The 24,653-nt window shown below is 44.0% G+C and overlaps 1 protein-coding gene across 3 annotated transcripts in view; it reads right to left on the minus strand.

Moving 5' to 3' along the window:
- The window catches only part of SLC12A9 (solute carrier family 12 member 9), a 147,032-nt gene that overhangs the window by 34,546 nt on the left and 87,833 nt on the right, over positions 1-24,653 (minus strand). For all 3 annotated transcript variants that reach the window (XM_078670774.1, XM_078670775.1, XM_078670776.1), the window contains exons 6-8: positions 16,253-16,360; positions 15,601-15,712; positions 4,743-4,900 (exon numbers count right to left, since the gene is read on the minus strand). In XM_078670774.1, coding sequence (XP_078526900.1) covers positions 4,743-4,900; positions 15,601-15,712; positions 16,253-16,360 — 378 coding nt within the window. The remainder of the gene's footprint in view (positions 1-4,742; positions 4,901-15,600; positions 15,713-16,252; positions 16,361-24,653) is intronic.

The following is a 24,653-nucleotide window of genomic DNA, read 5'->3' on the forward strand; positions in this document are numbered from 1 at the left end:
CGACACAAATTTTGGCCAAAGGGAGCACCAGCTAATGAATCAATATCTTTAAAGTATTTCTTACAAAACTCCTGTGTGTAGGCCACAGCTGAAGTGTCGAGGATATCCAGGAGAAAGTGGATCCGACAAGCAGCATACACTATCTTGGCCCTCCGTGCACAAAAATGGGAGACTTTTGGGGAAAGAGACCAGAAACCTTGCTGTAATCGGAGATGCACTGGACTACCCAAAATAGCAATCAATAGTTTGAGATCAGCTAAAGGCATACAAGCCCTAATTAGGATGTTGGTCGGTAAGCTACCAACCCATATCTTTGGTTTGGATTCTGACCGCTGTATTGAGATTACGGCGGTCAGAATCCAAACTGGCTGGTCAATCCTGCTGGTTTCCAACGAATCCAACCTGGCTGGTCAATCCTGCTGGTTTCCAACGAATCCAAACTGGCTGGTCAACCCGGCTGGCTTCCAATGCCCTCAAAGAGTTCATCGGCCAGTTGGAAACCATACATAATCCCTTATTGATGTTGTTTATGATGTTGGTTTCCAACAGGCTTTCCATGGTGGACTTTGACATGGAAAACCTGTCAGAAAGCGACTTTGGAGGCCCTGGCAGGGCCCCTTTCTCTCCCCGGCCTACAGTTGTGGGCCGGGGGGGGGGGGGGCACCTATGGTGACCCCTCCACCAATCCCTGCACCATGTGCAGGCACCGTGAGGCGGCTGCCACACGATGCAGGGATTTACAGTACCTCCCATTTCGCTATGGGAGCTTGTGCTGCAGCCGGTTTCTGACCGCCTCACAAGCTCCCAAAGGGAGATGGGAGTTTGCGACCGCACCATGTGTGGTCACATCGTAATTGCGGTTTCAGACTGCCGACACAAGGTCGGTCTGTTCTGAAACCAGAGATGTCGGCAACTCTGAGCGATATCTTAACCGCATGCGCGCTAGCGGTTTTCCCGCTGCGCGCTGCGATTCGCAAAAACCCGCGTTACATGAGGAGCTCAGCTCGTCATCAGTGACGGCAGGTTACGCCCATGACGAGCGGAGAGCTCGTCATCAGCCCGAAGGGGTTAATTAGGGCCAGTGTGTTTTTAAGGCCTTTATGTTTATTAAGAATTAGGCCTTAATGCATCTTAACACACATTCAGGATTATTCACAAAGTAGTTTACAGGTGTAATTTGCTTTTACACTTTTGTGTAACTTTATACTTAAGTTTTGTGATGAGTCAAAAGTAATAAAGTTCCTCAAAAGTGTACACTCACAAATCCACCCCCTGAAAAAGGGAAGGGGCTGGAGCCAAATCTACAAGTGCAAGTTAGTACTGTCAAAATGAAACAGTAGTAGTAAGTCCCGCACCACACATGACCAAACACTGATACTACAACACAATTGCATAGAAAATAATGGAGACCGGAACTTGGAATAAAACCCCATAGGTAATACTAAATGAATTTAAAATACTTAAAATATAAATACATATAATTTCATTTTAAATAAATCTAAAAACAAAAAAGTTTAATTATAAAATATTTCAACAAACTTTGGATATATAAATGAATGCAACAGCAATTTTTACATCTTTAATTTTATACATCACTTTTTAATAAGTAAAGCAAACAAATGTGTATACTTTGTGGGAATATATACTTTAATTTAAACTTCAGAAAGATAACTTTCATTTAATGTAATAGTTTTAAATGAACATTTTAATTCTGAAGTAAAATATACATATAACATTTATTTAAGATTGATATTTACCCAAAATATTTCTACTAATTTATTATAAAGTTTAGACTTTTTTTTAATTTCCCCTATACATTACCATAGGGAGATTTCTATCCATAATGTGGAGTCTGGCTGTGGTAAAGTATAGGGAAAAGTAAAAAAGTTTAACACAAAGAAATAATATGGTTATGCACAACATTATTGTAAATTAAATTTATATAATTTTTTTTAAAATGTAGATACATTAAAATTGTGTTTGAGTTCAAAAATAAATTGGCACCGAAAGAAACAAATACAGTTTTTAGTAACGTAATTATCAGAAGAGATGTATTAAATTAAGTGACTTAAATATAGGCAAACAAATAGGTCAGGAGAGCACAATCCTAGAAAATAGCTGTGTACAAACTGATATAATAAAGTCCTTGTACTTATTCTTAGTACGGACGAAACACGTGTCGGCTGTTGTTTTATGAACTTGAAAATCACGTTGAGAATTAATAAAGAAAAAGATGACCTGAAATTTGAACTTCATTCTTCTTTTCGTTCTATAACGCCTGAGAAGTCCCTTACCTCATTTACAGCTACATGTTACTCTGACTGTATATTATATCAGTTTGTACACAGCTATTTTCTAGGATTGTGCTCTCCTGACCTATTTGTTTGCTTATGTACATACTCGCCAATCCTTTGGATTGAGAGTTTTTGATCCTTTCTGGTAGTGGGGGATATAGGTCTCTGCAGCACTCCGTCTCTAGTATTTGGAGAGATTATTTTGACTGTTTAATCCAGTACTGGCTTCATACATACCTCAAGCAGTGTATGTGCGGTGTATTCCAAAATTTCTTTGGGAACACCACTACCTACGTTTGTATATGACTTAAATATAAGTTAATAATAAATAATGTTCCATTCATTTGTAAATTCGAAAAAGGTTAAAGTTTTATAACTCCAAAATTAAATGTTTCCTTTTTAGATATTTAAACATTAAATTGCATTTATTTATATTATTAATTATTTTAAATAATTTAATTTAACATTATTTCCTGCAGGGTTTTATTCGAAGTCCCTCCCGCCATTATTTTCTATGGGAGGGTGTTGCAGTACCAGTACCGTTGGTTGGCCTTGTATGGTGCTGGACCTACTGCAGCTCTGAGTTGGAGTTCTACTGGTAATAGTGAATGAGGTGTCAGAAGCAATATCATCCAGCAGCTGTGGAATGGACAATGTACTCCAGATCAGGTCAGCCTCTACAGAAAGAGCACATATACAGATCCTCTGAGGGTTTATCCTACAGATCTCTCAAAGATATTCATTGAGACTACTTCCTCTGGGGCACCAGCATAGACTCAACAAGCAAAGGGGTGCACACATCCAAGAAGGCTCCTACTCTACTTGTGGGCAGGCAGCCACACCTCATAAGTAAGGTACTGATCCATATAGAGCCAGCCCCAACAGGATCTGCGGGAATGGGCCCAGCATAAATGATGGCCGCTGGTGTTCATTTTAGCATTGAAACAGACATACTGTCTCAAACTATAAAAATATGAATACCAAGGAGAGAACATGGTTCAGATGCCAAAGAACAATTGGGCTGGCTTGGGTTAAATAAAAGGCGTTGACCGAGTAGTTTAATTTATGCTCATTTTATGACAAAGTCTATGAGGCAAATCCAACCCTCAACCTATTGAAATGATTAAAGTCTTCTTTCCAGGAGGCATATTTTCTGTGCAGAAAAAAAAGTCTTGGTTGTCAGAGACAGGCCTCAGTTCGTAACAGTTTCTACTTACAGCAGGAAGAGAGGTTATCCAGATTACAGTGCTGTTGTACTACAGATGTATTCTCAGGGGCAAATGAGTTCATGAAGGAACCTCGAGCATGATGTTACAGTGTGGTTCAGTTGGGAGGCCTCCTTGGTGGAAGTGCTATCAAGCAGACTATGGGGTATTTCAGCAAAAGGGTGGGTGCCTACAGGCTGTAGGAACACCTTAATGCAGACTTCTGCATTAGGTCTGTTATGCACCAGGGAGGGTTATCCAGTCTTCAGTGGCCCAACCTTCTTGCGGTCCAATGGAAACTTCCTCGATGGTTGGGAGGCACTGACAGAAAAAAACAAAATCAGGCCTGCCAGGGAAAATAAAGAGCCAACCACCTGTGACTGCTGGGGTGTCTTCTGCTTCTTAACAAGGATTCTTTTATTTTCTTTCAAGAGGTAAATCAAAAATATGGAAGTTTACCTATTAGATATATTAAAAAGAACCTTTTAGGAGGAAGAATCACCCAGAACTTATTAGGCATGAAATGGCTCGCCCCACAGGCACTGAAAACACAAATCCGGTGTCAGCTACAGAAAAGACGCATTGACAAGAAAGGTGTCGTTTAATCAAGTTTAACTAAACATACTGCAAAAAGCATTTTCTGAACATGCCCCATTGTGTTTAAATTTATATAGGAGGCGGAGGCGATCATCCCAATAAAAACCAAAAAATGACAAAGCACAGAAGTTTACCGCCACAGCTCAAATGGAAAAAAAGCATTGATCAGCAGCAATGATGAAGAATTCACCAGATGTTCAAAGGGGTGGAACCACCAGTGTGGTCTGGTGAGCTGGTAGTCTGAGGTGTTGGGAAAGCATCAAATTCCCAAATCTCTTGGTGTATAAGGGATTTTTCCTTGCCTGAATCCCTCTTATCTAGGGGAACAGAATGTTGGAGGGAAAAATGGCACAATCTTGAGGTCTAAGTGGCAAAAAAGTAAATGAAGATCAAACATTTTCATTCATCCCTTTGTCTCATTTAGCGAAAAGCAGGAACAGAGAAAATTGGAGATGGTGGAAGTGTGTGCTTGAAACTGTAATAGAGAAAGAATTGAGAAAAATTATCATGGAGCAAGCAAAACGAATATTGGCAAAAATGTAAATGGAGTGGGGGAGCAAGAGTGTTGTAAAGGAGATGGTAGAAGAAAAACCATGGAAAGAATTAAATAGTATAACTGTATAAACAGAAAAGGCTGATCCCTCACCGAAGAGGTCGTCCTTGGCTAGAGCATGGAGGATGCGGGAAGCTCCAATCAGTGTGCTCATGGAGGCAGAGAGGGACGTGGAGTAAACACCAATCAAGACAAAGGGTCCCCAGACGTTAATGGCTCGAAAATAGCCATAGTCTTCTTTCAAAAGCGTTCTGCAGGAGACACGTAAGAGGGAGTAAAGTGTCACATACTCCATTGTTTAACCAATTCATTACAAAATGACTTACGTAATCGTGGCTCCCAGCGTTGAAAAGCAGTAGCGTTGCATGCATGCATGCAGCTCGTGATCTTCCACAAGTCACATGCTTAATGGAATGGTTTAGTGTTTTAACAACTACAGGCATTTGTGCATCAAAAGGCAAATGTAGATCCTAACCATGCAGTCTGAAACAGTGCATAGCTGAAATCATGATTTCACAAATTACACAATATTGGGTGCCCTTTGATTCACATTAAAAATAATATTAAAACGTACAATGGATAAATGACATTTGGTGCATATTACAAAAATGCAATCAGTACAGGAGAGTTCAAATCAAGTTGCAGTGCACTCCTGCACCTTGCGTACAAATTTGAAGTACAACGCATCTCCTACTCTAGTTTGAGTTGCATTAAATACATTTGTATATTGTGCTGTAGGACCTATTTTTTTAAAATTTTAATGTACCAAACTTTCTACATGGTACAGCTGCAAGACTGCAAGAACATCCCCTAGGTCTCTAAACGAATTGCTCCTGATCAACACGCGGCAACAGCTAATGTGTAAAAGTAGAAAGACAATCCTCAATAAAATAGACAAATAATTCTTTATTTGATATAGTTATTGTATAAAGAAATAGGATTGCCAATTTGAAAATTTAAGCGGGATTTATTTTAAAAAGTCTAGAATTGTGATGGTTTCAACATTATGAAAACCTTTTAATGGATTGAAATGTTCTTAAATGTCTGCCTATCTGGGTGTGCATGGTCACTATTACGTTCACCATACATCCAACCACCAACAAGACCTCCTCATCTCCTCTGAAGCAGGTAAAAGAAGCACCAACCTGCCCCTCAGGAAATTGTTAATTATCAGAACCCAACAAAATAAATTTGTTTCAGGCCAAGCGCAGAATCCAACACCAAAATACTCATGCTGCCCCTCCCAAGATCACTTACATCCCAAGTTTTAAGAGGCATCATACACCTGATCAACAGGACCCCCAAGCTCAAGCTACCCAGTGAGCCTCTCGAGTTCATTTTAATTACTTAAATGTTCAAAACCTTGATCAATAACCTTCGAACACTATGGCTTCCAAGCAGGTTTTCAAAAACTGAGCTGTTTACCTCCTGCTCACATGCAGTTAGTCAAAACGCAAAAAAACAAAAACACACTCTACTTATATATCAATCTATTCAAACCGGTTACCTTTGTCCAACTACTCCATTAAGCAACTATTGCCACCTACCATCAAACCAGCAGCTTACTTTTCAAACCAGCAAACTAATCTTCTGGAAGCTTCAACTGCAATCTTTCTACAGAGATCATGAACTGCTGGAAAACCCATGTCCCCTATCTTCAGAAAACGTTGCAACTCAATCTTCAAATCCATAAAGCAAAGATGCTAATGCTACATAACCACTCAGAAGTCGACTTCGCTGCTCGATGAACAATAAGACCATCAGAATCACAAGAGGAAGAAGCAACCTACTCAATCGGGTAGAAGCAGCCAAACTTATCTGAAGGACTTTTGCTCTCTGCTACAGCTCCTTTCTGGATTTGTATTATCAGCTATGCATAACTACTCCCACTCTTCAATATGACATGATTGTGTGGTTGAATATTACTCCTTACACGTAATTACCTAAACTCTTGCAATGTCTTCGCTCCATAAGATTTTGCTGCTGGCACACATTAACTCATGACCTTACAGGACCTTAAACAAACCTTACAAGCTTTGATGCATCTCCGGGTAGATGATCCGACTCACATCTTTCATTTTGCCAATTTAATATTTGCTTCTTCTGATATCACTTTACTTAAAGCTCCTGCCATCCCTATTTCTGACTGCAATTATTGTGATATAGCAGCTGTAGTAGCCTGTCATAACTCAAAATCATTGAACTAAATAGAAAATCAAAATCTTGATTACCATGTTTTTCTTACATGCAAGGCACAAATAAGGCAATGCTTGAATCAAAGCCTTTCATTTTCAAATGCAGCCTATTAAAATGGATGCCTGGACTAGAGTGCCGCCAAGAAATGAATATGCTACTTACCAGAATGCATCTGTTCTTGGCATGTAGGGCTGCTAACATTCATATCTTATGCATAGATCGCCGCCTAGTGTTGGGTCCGGATGATTGCACATTGTTGTCCTGGAAGAGTCTTCGAAGTATCACGAGATAGGTGGCTCCTCCCCTGGACTACAGTGCGCATGGGCATCGACTCCATCCCCAGATTGTTTTTAGCCATTGTGGCAGAGATGGAGTGAAATAGTGTAAAGGATGTCCATGCTAATGATTGAATGCAAGATAGTATCTGCAGCCGCTACGGGCACCGGGGAGGAGGGTGGGCGATATGAATGTTAGCAGCCCTACATGCCAAGAACAGATGCATACTGGTAAGTAGCATTTCAGTTCGAGGCATGTGGGCTGCTAAATTCATATCTTATGCATAGAATACATAGCAGTCCCTCCATTAACGGCGGTTGCCCGTGCCAGCTACAGAAGTCTGAAAGAGTGTCTTGAGAACAGCCTGTCCTACAGCTGCTTGCTGCTTGGAATGCACATCTACACAGTAATGTTTGGTAAATGTGTGCGGTGTAGACCACGTGGCTGCTCTACAAATGTCTTCCAAAGGAATATTCCCCAGGAAAGCCATGGAGGCCCCCAACTTGCGTGTGGAATGCGCTCTTGGGGGGGATTGTTAAAGTACGTTTAGCTTTTTGATAACAAATCTGGATGCACTTAACAATCCATCTGGCTATTCCTGCTTTGGAAATAGGGTTGCCTTTGTGCTGGGCTGAGAAGGCAACAAAAAGTTGTTGAGTTTTCCTAAAGTGTTGTGTTCTGTCAATGTAGTACATCAACGCCTTTTTTACTTCTAATGTATGGAGCATTCTTTCCGCTACTGTTTGTGGGTTTTGAAAGAATGCGGGCAGGTCAATAGTTTGGTTGATATGAAACTGTGACACCACCTTCGGAAGGAATTTGGGGTTAGTGCGGAGCACTACCCTGTTTGAATGAATTTGTATGAATGGCTCTTGGATTGTGAGCGCTTGCAGCTCACTAACACGCCTGAGCGATGTAATAGCAATGAGAAAAGCCACTTTCCATGTCAGGAACTGAATCTCGCATGAGTGTAGTGGCTCAAAAGGTGGGCCCATCAGCCTAGTGAGGACTACATTAAGGTTACACACTGGAGCTGGTGGTGTTCTTGGAGGAATGACTCGTTTCAGTCCCTCCAGGAAGGCTTTAATGGCAGGCACCCTGAAAACAGAGAGATGCTGCCTGTTTTGGAGATAAGCCGCTATGGCGGATAAGTGTATCCGAATGGAAGCGTACGCCAGATTGCATTTGTAAAGATGTAACAAATAGCAGATGATGTTAGGAATGGATGCATCTAGCGGGTTGATATTGTGTTCAGTACAGTAAATGACAAACCGCTTCCATTTTGCTGCATAGCAAGCTCTGGTAGTGGGCTTTCTTGCCTCCCGGATGATGTCCATGCATTCAGGAGGCAGGTTGAGGTAGCCAAACTCTAGGACCTCAGGAGCCAGATCGCCAGATTGAGCTGTTGCGGATCTGGATGCTGAATGTCGCCATGGTTCTGCGTCAAGAGGCTTGGAGAGAGATGCAGCCTTTGATGCGGTACCACGGAAAGTTCTAGAAACGTGGTGTACCATGGTTGGCGTGCCCACGTTGGAGCAACCAGGATGAGAGTCATCGAGTGTTGCTTTAGCTTTCTTGCCACCAGTGGAATGAGAGGCGCTGGGGGAAAAGCGTACGCAAATCTGCCTGACCAGTTCATCCATATCGCATTCCCCTGCGATTCTGGGTGAGGGAACCTGGCGGCAAAGCTTTGGCATTTTGCGTTTTCCCTTGTGGCAAAGAGGTCTATCTCCGGATGACCCCACTGTTGGAAGTACGGGTGGAGTACTGATGGATGTATCTCCCACTCGTGCATTTGATGGCTGTACCTGCTGAGTAGATCCGCCATCTGATTGTCTTTGCCCGGGAGGTGTTCTGCCATGAGGAAGATGTTCCTCTGAATGGCCCACTTCCACATGCTCTGAGCCAGATGAGACAGCTGTGGAGAGTGAGTACCTCCCTTCTTCTGGATGTAGTACATGGCTGTCATGTTGTCCGTCCGGATCAACACGACCTTGTTGCACAGATGTACTTTGAAGGACTTGAGCGCCATGAAGATTGCCATCAGTTCCAGGTAGTTGATGTGCAACTTCTGTTGCTGCGTCGACCACAGTCCCTGCACCGTGTAGTGGAGCACATGAGCTCCCCACCCCTGGAGAGATGCGTCCGTTGTTAGAATAATCTGTGGCACAGGCTCTTGGAACGGTCGGCCCTTGCAAAGGTTGTGTGGATTCCACCAATGCAGAGAGTTGTATGCCCGACCGGTAACCAACACTAGGTCTGTCAGTTGTCCTTGAGCCTGTGTCCACTGATTCGCCAAGCATTCTTGGAGCGGACGCATATGCAACCTTGCGTGCGGACTATGAAGATGCAGGAGGCCATCATGCCTATCAACTGCATGAACACTCTCGCTGGTAGTGAGTGTTGCGGTCTGAACCTCTGGATGAGCGACTGAAAGTTGTCGATCCTCACCGGGTTTGGTTGAGCCATAGCAGTTAGGGTATTTATTGTCGCGCCTAGATACTGCCGCACATGGGCTGGCTGCAGGTGCGACTTTGGGTAGTTCAGTGAGAACCCCAGACTGTGAAGGAGGTGAATGGTGTGGGACATGTCTGCGGCGCACTGCTGTTCCGACTTTGCTTGAACGAGCCAGTCGTCTAGGTAAGGGTAGACATGTATATTTTGTCTCCTGAGGTGCGCCGCAACTGTCGCCAGACACTTTGTAAACACTCTGGGGGCAGTGGTCACTCCGAAGGGTAGTACTTTGAACTGATAGTGCCCGTTTTGGATGGTGAACCTGAGGTATTTTCTGTGGGAGGGGTGGAGTGGTATGTGAAAATAAGCATCCTTGAGGTCCATGGTCGCTTGAGGTCCATGGTCGCTAGGAAGTCCCCTTGGTTTAGCAGGGGAAGAATCTGCTGCAGCGTCAGCATGTGAAAGTGTTCTGACAGTATATACAGGTTGAGGGGGCGTAGATCCAGAATGGGTCTGAGGGATCCGTCCTTTTTTGGGATAAGGAAGTACAGGGAATAGACCCCTGTACCTTCCTCCTCCACTGGTACGAGCTCGATTGCGCCTTTTCGCAGCATCACTACTACTTCTTGCTGCAATAAGTGCAAGTGCTCTGCCGACATACGACGTTGTCTTGGGGGAATGTTGGGTGGAGTGGATGTCAACTCCAAACAATAACCGTACTGGATAAGTTTCTCACCCACCTGTCTGTGGTGATGGACGTCCAGACTGGCAGGAACTGCTGGAGTCTCCCCCCGACAGGTGTTGGATGGTCGGGGGGCAGTGACAGAGAGTCACTGTTTGTTGGTGGCAGAGGAACGGGAGTTGTTGTTTCCTCTGCCTCTGCCCTTGGCACTATTTCCTCTGTACCCCCCTCTACCTTGCTTGGGGTACGAGGACTGTGCGCCACCCTTCGTGAATTGTGTTTGTTGTGCCAGGTGTCCTCTGGTAACACCGCGGGTACCTGAGCGACGAAAAGTGCTCCCCTTGAATAGCTGGGACTGAAGCGCCCCCATGGACTTCGCTGTCTCATTGTCCTTTTTAATTTTTTCGAGGGTGGTGTCAACTTATGTGTGGGAGGGTATGCTCAGACGTGAGTCCCTTGCTCATTGCACCATCAGGATTCAAGCAAGCCGGGCCGAAGAAGGCTGTGATGCCAGAAACCGGTCCCCGGAAGCTTGTTTCCTTCCCAGTATAAGAATTGGCTTGGTAGTTTGGTTTGCCCTGTTCCCATCATGCACTGGGACAGGAACAGACTAATTTGCATATAGCCAGGTTCTGAGCTGGGGTGGTGCATTGAGCTAAAAAACGGTGATGGATTAAAACCATGATCTCTTGACTTGGTAAGAGTATTCTGAATCATTCAGAAACTCTGTCCATCACCACCCCCCTTTTCCAAAATCGGTTTTATCCACACTATGTGTGGGAGGGTATGCTCAGACGTGAGTCCCTTGCTCATTGCACCATCAGGATTCAAGCAAGCCGGGCCAAAGAAGGCTGTGATGCCAGAAACCGGTCCCCGGAAGCTTGTTTCCTTCCCAGTATAAGAATTGGCTTGGTAGTTTGGTTTGCCCTGTTCCCATCATGCACTGGGACAGGAACAGACTAATTTGCATATAGCCAGGTTCTGAGCTGGGGTGGTGCATTGAGCTAAAAAACGGTGATGGATTAAAACCATGATCTCTTGACTTGGTAAGAGTATTCTGAATCATTCAGAAACTCTGTCCATCACCACCCCCCTTTTCCAAAATCGGTTTTATCCACACTATGTGTGGGAGGGTATGCTCAGACGTGAGTCCCTTGCTCATTGCACCATCAGGATTCAAGCAAGCCGGGCCGAAGAAGGCTGTGATGCCAGAAACCGGTCCCCGGAAGCTTGTTTCCTTCCCAGTATAAGAATTGGCTTGGTAGTTTGGTTTGCCCTGTTCCCATCATGCACTGGGACAGGAACAGACTAATTTGCATATAGCCAGGTTCTGAGCTGGGGTGGTGCATTGAGCTAAAAAACGGTGATGGATTAAAACCATGATCTCTTGACTTGGTAAGAGTATTCTGAATCATTCAGAAACTCTGTCCATCACCACCCCCCTTTTCCAAAATCGGTCAACTTCTGGGCCAAACAGTCTGTCTGGATTAACGGGCTGGTTGAGTATAGTTGTTTGAATGTCAGGTTTAAAACCGGATATGCGAAGCCATGCTTGGCGCCTCAACATGACGCTAGTGTTAATAGCCCTAGCCGCTGTATCTGCCACATCAAGCGCACACTTTATTGCAGCGTTTGAAATGAGCTTTCCCTCTTGTATGAGCATCTCGGCTGCCTCCTTAAACTCATCTGGGAGGTGTTGAAGGAGCTGTTCTAGGGTGTCGTAATGCGCCCTATCATAACGTGCCAACAGTGCCTGTGTGTTTGATATGCGCCAGATATTGGCAGCCTGCGCAGCCACCCTTTTGCCAGATGCCTCAAGCACTTTCGACTCCTTGTCTGGGGGAGGAGCTTCACCCGTTGTCTGGGAGTTCGCCCTCTTGCGGGCATTTGCGACCACCAACGAGTCCAAAGGCAACTGTCCCTGAATATATGCAGGGTCCCCAGGTGCCGGTCTGTATTTCTTTTCAATACGTGGGTTTACCACTCTCGCCCTGGTAGGTTCCTTAAAGATCTCTGATGCATGCTTAAGGACACCTTTCAGCATAGTAAGCGTTTTAACAGTCTTTTCTGAAACAGAGAAAGTGTCAAATAGAAAATCTTCTTCCACCGGGTCAGCATGCATGTCCACATTATGATTTGCAGCTGCCCGCTCTATCAAGGCATTAAATGCCGCTGAATCCTCAGTTGGGGATGTTCGTGCACCAAAACCCTGTGGGTCCTGTACCACCTGATGGCCTCCCTGGTCACCAGTGTCCACCCATGAGTCCCGTTGCTCATCAGGGTCAGTGTTAGCCGGGAAATTGTACTGGTCATCCTGGTCATCGTCCTCTCCCCCTGACTGATTGGGGGAAGGTTATGGGCTCCTCCTTGGTGGAGGTTGAATAGGTTCAACAAGGGCAGGAATGTCCTGTGCCGGCCTCTTCTTCTTTAGTGGTATGACATAGGATTCCAATGGGTGGGAAGTGATCTTCCGCTTATAGAGCGTTAATTTCCCCGTTTCGGCATCGATATAATGCTCAGATTGTTCTTCTGAAGCTTGATGTCGATCCAATCGGCCACTTAGCGTCGAAGGTTCCGATGTTTCAGTGGTCTTCGGCACCGATTTGGGTGCAAATGCCTTCGGTGCCACCTTCGGCGGCAGAGTGTAGAGAAGCTTGGTTGAAGTCTTCGTAGGTGCGTCAACCAGTTTCGGAGCCGACGGTGTGTGAGTCATCGACGTCTTCTCCCGAATTCGTTTGAGGGAGTCAGTGACCTGCTTTGTGAAGGAAGCGGAGGGTTTCGTGACCGATGCCCCATGTCCGTCTCCATCGGAGGCCCTCCGTACCGACGAGGTGTCCGCCGACGCATCTTCGGCCCCAATGGTCCGCGCCTCCGTTGTAGGCTTATGCGCCGATGCCGATGCCGATGCTTTAGATCCGGCGTCTGTGTGCCGATGCGTAGGGCCTCCGGATTTTGGCTCGGGCCCTTTGCCGACTTTGCTTCGACTGGGCGTTTGCCAGTTGGCGCCGCAGTCGCGTCCGAAGGAGTGTCAACAGTCTTAGTGGACTTTGCCGGAGTAACCGTGCTCGACACGTGTTGGACGACCTTCTTAGAGGACGGGTCTTTGGCCACCTTCTGTGGCGGTGTCGGCTCGACAGCCTTCATTGGCGTCAGAGGCCCGGCGGGCGACGGAGTCGATGACGTAGCAGGCTTTTTCATTTTTGATGGTACGTCGGCCATCTTTGGTTTTGTCGAATCCGAAGGTTTCGGTTTCGATGGTACGTCGGCCATGTTTGGTGTCGTAGAATCCGAAGGTTTCGGTTTCGATACGCGCAATGGCGTCTCCGCTGGTGTGTCCGAGGCCGGGCCAGAAGGCGGGGCCGGGGATAGCGGTGCAGGGTCGTGGGTAAGGCCGAGTGGCGATCCCGTGACCTGAGCCTGAGCCATGTAACTTTCGGGGTATAGCTCTTCCTCCGAGCTATCTTCCGCGGCCCCATAAACTTCTTCGTCGTCCCCTACCTCCTCGACGTATTCAAGGTCCTGGCCCTCAACGGGTTCTCCGGGATCTGCCTTGACCTCCGTTGATGGGGGTGAAATCTGCAGGCGATGGTTTGGGCCATCTGCCTCGGGCTCGTCGAAGATGTCGTCGGGTGCCGGAGCCGCTCGCTGGGCCTCGAGGCGCGCCGAAGCTTGAGCGTTTTCTTCGACCTGAACTGTGAGCAGGCCATACAGTTGTCCTCGTTGTGGTCCGGCGAGAGGCATTTGTCACAGACTGGATGCACGTCGATATGTGGGTATTTGGATCCACACACGGGGCAGCGCTTGAACGGACTTCGTTCCATGGTAAGCTCGCCGGGGTCTTGCCGCGACGACAGGGCCTCGATGTCCGAAGAGTTAGTTGACTCCGCAGAATTTCGACCCGAAGAGTCGGATGAAGGCCGAGACCGTACGCGAACAATACCGACGCAGTCAACGAAGGCCTTTTGGCCTTAAAGAAGTATGTTTTACAGATTCCGACAAAGAGACGTCGAAATCGCATCCGAAACCAATGGCGGAAAAAAACAATCTGGGGATGGAGTCGATGCCCATGCGCACTGTAGTCCAGGGGAGGAGCCACCTATCTCGTGATACTTCGAAGACTCTTCCAGGACAACAATGTGCAATCATCCGGACCCAACACTAGGCGGCGATCTATGCATAAGATATGAATTTAGCAGCCCAAATGCCTCGAACACAAACATAACCAACACACCCCTGCATCTGCAGCCACAATGGCAACAGTGTGGATTACTCAAAACCTGAGCAACATGCACTCAAGAGCCAATCTTTTAACTGCTCTATCAGCTGGCTAGTTCAAATTGGTGTACGATTCTGGAATAAAGCCTACTTAAGGAAATCATTTTGGGAGAAATGTTCTCTACAAAGTAATTTCCTCAATGTGCCTTTATCAAAGAAAACATTCCAAGGCTGTTGAATTGATCTTGGTGAAAAACTCTTCATATTGAAACATTTCTATGCAGTCCATTTCCTTGGTTTACATAAATCTTTAAACTTCCTTTCACCAAGGAGCTTTCTATTCCATCATTCTTTCTCCTCTTGGCCTATGCTGCATTTTGTTTGTGATCCTCCTTACACCCCTGCACTCTAGTCTCTCGTACTCTTCATCTCCGCCTTCCTATACCCAAGACAGTTCCTCCCCACTCTCCCTGAACCAGGTTTTTCCCATTACCTCTCATCTTATCTTGATCCTGCTCCCCATGGGAACAGTCTAGCCCTAACTGCCAGGCCAGGTCCTCCCTGGACTGGAAACAAGCATCCTAGGACCGTTTTCGGGGTATCACCCTTCATCAACCAGGCTAGCTTAACTCCAGTGGCATGGTGAGCGTGGGACCCACATCCATCATTTGCTGCACCAGAAATTTGCAAGGAGATAAGGTCTACATGGCACATGAAGCGCCATCTGTGAAGTCCCTAAACATCATCGGATTCTTCTTTTCAGTGTCTTTTAGGGAATAAACAAACCTGTACTGTCCTTGGACAGAAAGTATCGTGTTCAATATGACAAGCAGCGGGATGAGGATCTTTGTGCTAAGAGTATTCACAAACTCTCCAAGAAACAACCTTTATGCACAAGAGTAAGGCCAGAATTAAGCACCTGTTTTTGGATCTACCATAGAAACCCTTGTGCATACAGGAAGGTTATATGAAGAAAAAAAAATTAGACATTGTGACTGGGCTGCAAATAATTCTGTCAAGGGATGCCAGAAGTAGGAGGCATTCCCGGAAGGAAGAGTTACTGAAGAATAGTCTTACTAAAAACAGCTACCTACCAGGACGTTAAGTGAGAAATGTGGCAGTACTGACCTTTCGCAGGTGAAAGCAGTCAAGAGGAAGAGAAGAAAGTAGATGACAAAGGTGTACACCACAGCGATGATGGTCCCCTTCGGGATAGAGTTACTTGGGTTCTTCAGCTCTCCTGAGAAAGAAAACAAAGAGGTCAATAAAAAACTAGTCCCTACAGTCACCTCAAACAAATTCCGCGAAAAATCGGGTAAAGTGACAGCTGGGTCTAGTAAGTTCTGAACACCAAAAGCCCACCTCCACCTGCCCAATCGACACAGCGTGTATTAATAGACTGCTGAACCAGAAAGGAGAAACAGGATTTAATTAATACGATTGTAAAGTATTACTTTCATGCAGTATGATAAAAATGGTTAACAACACCTTCCAAACACTGCTCCCCAACACCGATAACCAAGGGGGGGCTGGTCTCATGCCACCTGACCATCACCCAATCAAAGTGTTAGCAAATATACCACAGCATGACAACCCTTTTAGCACACTGCATCTATTCACTACTTGTGTCATTGACTATGACAAAGGGACCACGGTACATGAAGCTGAATAAAATCAAAGGGTCAGATATCTTCCACACAAAGGGTTATTTATTACTGGATACCAAGTGAGTGCAGGTTCCCCTTCAGTTTCAAAATGGAGCCCACCAGCCCATTCTTACCAGACATATTGGATCCCGCCATGATGCCAGTGCATCCGTTGAACATCACAGCAAAGACAATGGCGAACGTCATCATATTGTTGGTGGTATAATCCCGCGAGTAGCTGGCTGCAGAGGAAGAGAAGGATATTTAGTCAGGCTGTCCTTCAGAAACTGGCCTTCTTGCTTCCAAGCACAATGCATCTCATCCGTTTGGGCACTTACATATTGCTAAAAAAAGAATTCACCCCATGGACCAATATGAACACTTTTCTCTGAGGATGATGACAACTTTCCTTGCGCAGTAAATCGAGATTTAATGGTATCCCATGTTGACGGGGAAATGCATATCTGATCCGTCACCTCAAGTGTCCTCCTTAATCCTGAACATTTAACAATTCACGCGGATATGCCAGTTGGTATTGTAGGGCGAGTCTTGTAATCTAATCATGTCACCATTATCCCTGCTCCTGTGCACCCGTTTCCTTTGAAGCTAAAGATGCGGTTTACACACAGCAGACAACTGTATAAAGTGGAGATTATGCGATGACCCTCATACCCATCCTATGAGCATTTACATCCAAGTGGTCCCACAACCACCCGAAGAGATTCAATAATGAATCTGGAGATGTTGAAGGCCAGGAAGGGAGACTTACTCACCTGTAACACTTGATCTGCCGCTGGTAACTTAGATCTCATGCTGTGCATTCTTCTGCATTTTTGCACTGGGTTCAAAATACTGAAACTTGTTTTTCTTCAAACTCTTAGTTTTCAGAACCGAGCAAGCAAATGACGACTCATGGTCATGCTCCCCGAAACTCGCAATGCATCAATACACAGACTACCTCCAAAATAATACTTGCTCTTCACTACGGAAAGTACACATCTATAGTTTCGATTTGTCTCCGATGCTGGGAAACATTTTGTAACATAGTCAGTAATGACTGTGCCAAAATTGCCCTTGAAGAGAATTATTTTCTTTTTAACAGTGACTTTTATGTGCAACTCCAAGGCGTGGCAATGGGTGCAATTTTTGCACCCAACATAGCAAATCATTTTGTGGCTGCCTTTGAGGAAAGGGTGATATATAATGATAACCTCTTCCTTGTAAATTTATGCAAATATCTACGATACATCGATGATGTATGCATAGTATGGGAAGGAGATCAGGACAAATAGGGAGAATTCCATTCATGGTTAAATCAGAGTGATCCAAACCTACGGTTCACATTAGAAAGCAGTCCTAATGTAACCAGCTTTTTAGACTTACAGATTACACACGATGAAGAGGTCCTTGCAATGAGTCTATATACTAAGCCGACGGCGAGAAACACGCTACTGAAATACAATAGCCATCATCCCCGGAATCTGCGTGATAATCTCCCTTTTGGTCAGTTTCTCCGCATTCGGCGGAACTGTACCAAGAGGGAGGATTATTTTAGAGAAGCTAAGATACTTCAGGCTAAACTGGTTATGAGATCTTACCCATATAGATTTGTCAAACACGCCATGAAACGTGTGTGGTTCTATGACTGACAAGCTCTATTACAGAAATCAAAACGGGAAACTTTGAATGAGAACAGTACACAACCCATCACGTGTGTCATGACTTATGGTACTGAGTCAACGCAAATTTGCAAAATCATCAGACGCAATTGGCATCTCATCAGAAAGGTAGAGCCACAAATTAGCAATTCCACGTTTTGCATTTAAGAGGGGGAGAAATTTGCGTGATCATCTTGTAAAAGCTTACATTGAACCTACATCTAGTACCATCACCAACCTATGGGGCTTGACACCTATCGTAGGACATTACCCCTGTGGTGGTTGTGCGGCTTGCGCAACCACTGAGATAACAAAGACTTGCTGTTTAAATGGGAGATCACTAACATTAAGGCACCATTCAAATTGTCTAACTAAAAATGTGGTCTACTGTATACAGTGTCCTTGCGCTTTGAATTATATTGGTAAAACAACCCAGGAAATCAAGAAGCGCATCTTACAACACCAATCACGTATCCGCTGCAATGTTAATACAGCTCCTCTGGTTGAACATTATAACAAAATGTCACATATGCCATCTAAAATGAAATGGTTTGTCCTTGAAGTTGTAAAAGGTACAAAGAGAAGACAGAATGTAGACAAGCTGCTCACACAGAAGGAAAACAAATGCAACGCGGTTGAAAATGGATTGAATGGTCTAATTGAATGGCATACATTAGCCATTCTAAGATAATTATGGCGTATAGCATGTACATCATGACCGTTTACGACTTGTTGTGGTTCCCCTTTGAGCTGTACAGATCGACCCCTTTTTGATATTGGGTGTTTTGGTAAACACTCGGCTGAGTGTTTCTCCATTACAGTAAAGGTTTATAAATTGGTCGACCATGACATTTACCATGTAGAAATATGGTTCTTTGGTCCAGTACATTTTTAATTTTTAATTCTTAATGATTAATTTTCGAGTTGTGTTTTGAACACTCTGCTGTGTGTTCAATTTGGGCATTTTGACATAGTTTTCATGTTTGTTTTCTTTCTATTTATTTTGGTGATGGTACACATTTGAGGGAGTTCACTACAAGACGTATGGTATGTCCTTGAGCTTATGCTACATTTAGATGTGCCCATTCTTAGTTCTAATATGTCTATGTGGCCCGATACTTAAGACCCATTTCAATATGGCCACCATCCATTTTGATTTAATGTTATTAAAGTTTATTATTCTTGGCGTTTTTGTATGGCGCATTTGAATGACCAGTTTGACCCTGAATTACGAGTTGGTGGCTTTACATTGAGCATTTTCAATCTTTTCAGGGCGGATATACCTATGTGGTTAGATACTTTCTGATCCACTTCAATATGGCCGCCGGGGTTTCTGGCATTTGACGTCATTTTCTTTCGGCGTCTTAACCACGGGGTTAGCTGCTCCCCGGTGAATCCTGGACTGTTTGTCGGGCGTTCAGAGACTGAGTGTTGCCGGTTTCTCTGCCGCTTAAGTAAGTAAAAATAACGAATGATTCATGTTCCCCCATTATGTTGTCTTTGGCATTTTATACGCTCGAGACTAATGGCGGTATACAACATTTTACATCTCCAGGTTGTATTGTGGCTTTTCGTGACGTAAGTTATTTTTAAGTATCTTTACACATGGGTGTTGCATAAGCAGCAATGATGATTAAGTTTGATGTAGATTTTGGTAACTAGGGCTTTTGTTGTTATATTGTAGATGACCAATCTGGCTTGTCTTGACGTGAGTAATATCTTTTTGTGGTGGATTGGTCAGTGTCCACTAACTTACTGTTGTATGTTAAATACCTTGTCTTATTCCCATTAGATTACGACTAAGTCTGATTTTTGAGACATGTGAGTAATTGGAGTCTGTTCGGTGACTTATACATTCTCACCGGGCATTTATGGAGGTTTTTAATTATGTTTTGACTAAGTTACTAATTGGTTTGAATCACTCACTGTAGTGGTGGTGTGGTGACTTTCTATTATGTGGTGGCATGAAACTTTTTTAATTTTGTGGTTGCATGACACTTTCGTGGTATTTTGGTTTTGTTTTCCTTTGTGGTGTGAGCAGACTACATAATTCTCGTTGTACCTTAGGGTGTTATTTATGTTTTTGTATTTATTTTAGATATTCTTGTGCAACTGTTTTGTCCTGAAGATGGTCCTAAGGATCGGCTAAACCAACGGGGACCGAAACGTCGACGCACGACACCGTTTTTGCATAAATACCAAATTAATTGGAGTTTAATTTACCAAATGTACTGTGTTTATTCATTCAAATGTGGTTGAATCAAATGTCCATATTTAATGCAAAAGGTGTTTTTTATACTACCATTGTATTTATTATGATTATATCGGTAGTATTTTTGTTGCCAGACTTATCTTGGAGAAAAGCTACATGTGTAATGAGAATTAAAAATTTATATTTTTTGATACAGTAACAGTGTCTTGCATTGAATCCCTATATTTACAAACAATTAAGTGTTCATATTTGTGACACCAATGAAAAAGGGAATTAGTATTTGAATGTTTCCTTCCTGGACATTTTGCTTTTGTTATTATTAAGGAGTGGGAGCATGAAGTGAGTCGCACAAGCTATAAAAATAGGCCAGAAATTGCCCCTTGAAAAGGTAGGGTTTGTTGAAACTGTTGAGGGGCAGACTGCTGGACAGACAGGTGGCTTTCATACGACTGCCTGTAGGAGCCAGAGGGACCTTCTTGTAGTTTACAGAGGGATCAGTGGTACTGTTGTGCTCCCGTTGGGTTTGCTGTATTTATGTCCCTTTTAGTATTTTTCACAACATGTAGTCCAAGGGTTGTCCAAACAAAAGTTCCTCGAAGGGCATATTTAAGAGATGTTACTGGACCGCAGGCCAGAATCAGGAACTCCAAACCAAGAATGCCTGAGCAGCATTATTCTACTGTTAAATTGTTTGCAGGCTGTACCAGCAGCATCGGCTGCACAGGGGACGTTTGCATTGCAGCTAGGTTTACCTTTTCTCTTTTGTAAATAAAAAGAAGAAGATCTCCAGTGTCTTCCCATTGCGGACTGTTATACCTGCCTAAGAGTGCTTGAGTTTGTCATCCTACAGGTCATAGCTGCACTCACAGCTGCATCAATCCCCTTTCTAGTTTGTCAGGAGAGAGGTCAACGGTTAAAGTTTCAGTGAGCACCACCATGGAGTTCGCAGCACCCCTCGATGCAGACAGGGCCTACTGGTGCAGCTTTATATTTTCCCTCAATCCCTGGGGTTACAGATCTAGGTTTGAATAGACTTTTGTACTCTTGAATCTTGTTTTTAATATGGGTGCGTGTATACATCTGTCTGCACTTGATAAAGTCTGGTTGAGAACATCTCCCTTCTTCCACAGCCATTACCCCTATACTTGACACCCATTGAATGAACAGTATACCGAGGTTTCAGCAAGTGGAGGTGGTTTTAGAGGATTTTGTTTGGTTTTTTACTATTCAAATCCATCATGTTCATGTGTACATGCTCTTCCTCATGTGTCCTTCCTCCTCTAAAGCAGGATACTAAGTTAAAGATGGGGACTAAGATGTAACTTATTTAAGAAATTGTTCTTCCTTTGGTTAGTTTGGGTATTTGTATGTATGGTCTAAGTGGTGGTGTGTCATCCACACGCTCTTGATTTGGCTCGTGTCCCGGCTGCAACCTGTTCCATTTCAGGATCAGTAAAAAGGTCTTGAATCTTGGGATTCCTCGATATCCTTTGCCTAACCTCTACTCTGAGATGCAGATGTATACAGAGGATCTTTTCAGATGGTGAGCAGCATCTAGGGGCATCAATGGCGTCAACGACTGCTGCCACAAATACCTTTCAGTTATGGGTGTTATGACTTCCTGTTATTCTTGATACACCTTGAGAGATGGGGCTCGCCTTCAAGGCAGGTCCTTTTCTGATGTGGAGGTCAGACCGATGCAAGTCTTGCACTCCAAGTCAACTCCGAGGGGTGGAATATCTTTAGGAGAATGCTCCTCATCCTCATCCTGAATGTGGTTGATCTCTATCCTCTTCCTCCAGGTCAATTATTATGAAAGGACTATACACCTTCACCATTTTGGCATCACTTTCAAACTCTTCATATGCCTAGTGGCCTTCTTCGATAGTAAAAATCGCACTATAGTGAGTTCACCTACGGCTGTCTAGTCATGAAGGATAGTCAATCTTTTTTTGAAATGTCGAGCGTTTAGCTACACTGTAGCACAAATTACAAATCCAATGCCCATCACATTATGTTACCTTTCTACAGCAACTGGAGCAGAAACAAAATTGCATATTTTCCAGGACTTGCCCCATTGAGTCATTCTCATATAACCTTAGCCTCTGGTGGTGTGTGGTTTGTAGGCGATGTTCAGAAGTAAACATTCTTTTAGCACAAAATGTGTTACTTGTTGCCGGTCACCCAATTCTCATTGTCCAGGGTCATGATACTGGTTGACATGGCACTCTTGACTCCAGGCCTAAATCAGAAGTCTGAAAACATAATCCTGGCTGAAGTCTTTGTAATGATGTATTGTGGATTTCAGGGAGCGCACCATTAGTCTTTCTTGGGTCCAAATATGACAAGTTGCAATACTGAGAACCAGCCTTAGATGTCAAGAGTGCACAGCATGTGATCTACAACAAAAAAGACTGCAAAGTAACGCCTCCTATATCAGCAGTGCTCAGATTCAGAAATTCTGTGCCTTCAGCCCTGCAACCAGCTCTGCTCCTTTTTTTTCTCCCCATAAAAATTTAAATAAAAATCCCATGGCAAACAATGTTGTAACTATAATCGGTTGCCTGATTTTAGTGTGCATAACAATATTTTTGGAGTAACAGTGTTTCCCCAAGTGTGAGAAGCGGGAAGGAATTAGGCATCACCAAAGTGACCGTTAACTGTGCCTTTAGACAACCGATTACCATAGACCTGGCCACAACAGAGCCGTTAACCACCCAGCTGGCCTCTTGTACAACATTTTATAGTCAGTCATGCCAACTTTATCAACTGCCTAGTGGGAATGGGCTAGGTGATCATACCTGTGAAAAGGTGTAGGTCCTGATCTTTGGGAACCTCCGATGTGTTTGTAACCCTTTTTGGTTCCAACGAAAGGCCATTAACCTCAGATTCCCCAGGGCTTTGCCCTCTCATATACTCCATTTAACATGTATGTACATCCCCTTAAAAAGTTGATTAAGGAATCTGGCTTCCAGGTGCGGTCATATGTAGATGGTATGCAACATCATTTGGGGCTTGACAACTCATCCACTGATCCCTCAGCAACTGCCTGTCTGCGCCCCAGCATTGGAGAAGGTTTCAATTTATTTTTAAAAACTGAGCAGTCAGAAGATGGGTATTTTTTTATTAAAATTCAAAGGTTGTGGTCCTCCTGTTTGCAGCTGCTCCCTACTTTGATAGTACACTACTCTTTCTCACCACGGAATAATGTGCTACTGTGGTAGATTGTCGGATTCAGTTACATCTGGACTAAAGAAATAAATGTCCTAAGGGACATAGTATATGGCAGTAGAGCTGGTATCTGGGATACAGAACTATGACAGCGTTTCTTCTGTGTGTCGATAACTCCACCAGCTCCCCATCAAGCAGTGGATTCATTAAAATTTCATGACCAGGTGCATCAAACCTATCACACTAGTCCTGACCGGCTCAACCATCTGTTAAAGCCTCATATTCTTTCCAGTTCACTTGGATGGAGGGTAAGGGGGTCCGGGGGGGTGGGGGGGTGGGGAAGCAGGAGGGTCATATAGAATCTTGAGACCTAAGCTCCCCAATGTCCGCAACGCCGAATTGATACTTACGCCCTCATCTCATATAAAGTTCAAATCATATTCGTTCTGCTCAGCGTACGTCAGGCACTCCTTATGTTCTCCGTTTCTGCATGTTCTCTCCATTATGTGATATTGTCTTCGGGTGCCCATTTGCATTTTATAGCGAAATAAATACATTTCCAAGTCCAGCATGTATTCACCATCTTAGGTAAAGGTTATCTACGAAAGCTGGGTATCTATAAAAGCCACTGTTCTAGTTTAACGGGTACTCCCAGTTTATTTCCTCACTACACAACCGCTGTTACTTTTTTGTGAGCTGTCATACATCATTTAAGCAATAACCTCCAGCTTGGAGAATCCCCGCTCGGTAAGCTAGAGAAGGCTGTAGTGGAATTTCATTATGTGGGACAAGGAAGATGTAAATCTCATGGAACTCTTTTTAATGTATCAAGGTTCCCAGTCAGCATGGGAAGTAACCTCACCCAACAGCCATTTCTGTGACAATGACTGCTCTTTACAAACATTGCTAAGGAAGCTCAGAGCAACGTGCCCCTGATAAACCTTTCCAGTCTAGAATGGACTATTGCCATATTGCTTACAGGATTCACCCCCAACCCACCCAGTTTTTCATTTTAATTTTTAAACATCTTTGTACTTTTTCCTTGCTCTGCATCATATCAGTACCACGATCCTAGATGCAGCACTTCGAAGACACGACTGCAACTGCTTATATGTGCTTACGTGCTTTTCAGACTTGGGCTTATCTACCTTTTTGGTTAACTTGTCAAAGTTTCTACTATCAGAAAACTGACTTCTGTAGATATCTAAATTAGGGACATGAGCCCGCCTTCTATTTGTAAAACATTTCCTATGATGTTAAGCAAGGTAGGACACAAGGTTTGAACACATTTCGAATTCATGAGGTTTTGGCAATTATTCATCAATCATTTGACTATGCTTTTTGCTACTATACACAATTCTCAAAACAATTCACAAATAACAAATCTAGCTCAGCATTCTGGGGAAAGCGCCAATAAAATGGCTGTGTAGGGGTTAAAGGGGTCTGTGTTGTGAAAACCCACTAAGAATCCTGGGTCACTATGTATGCAGGTGA

The sequence above is a fragment of the Lissotriton helveticus genome, chromosome 12 (genome assembly GCF_964261635.1).
Source record: "Lissotriton helveticus chromosome 12, aLisHel1.1, whole genome shotgun sequence".
In the NCBI taxonomy this organism is placed as follows: Eukaryota; Metazoa; Chordata; class Amphibia; order Caudata; family Salamandridae; genus Lissotriton; species Lissotriton helveticus.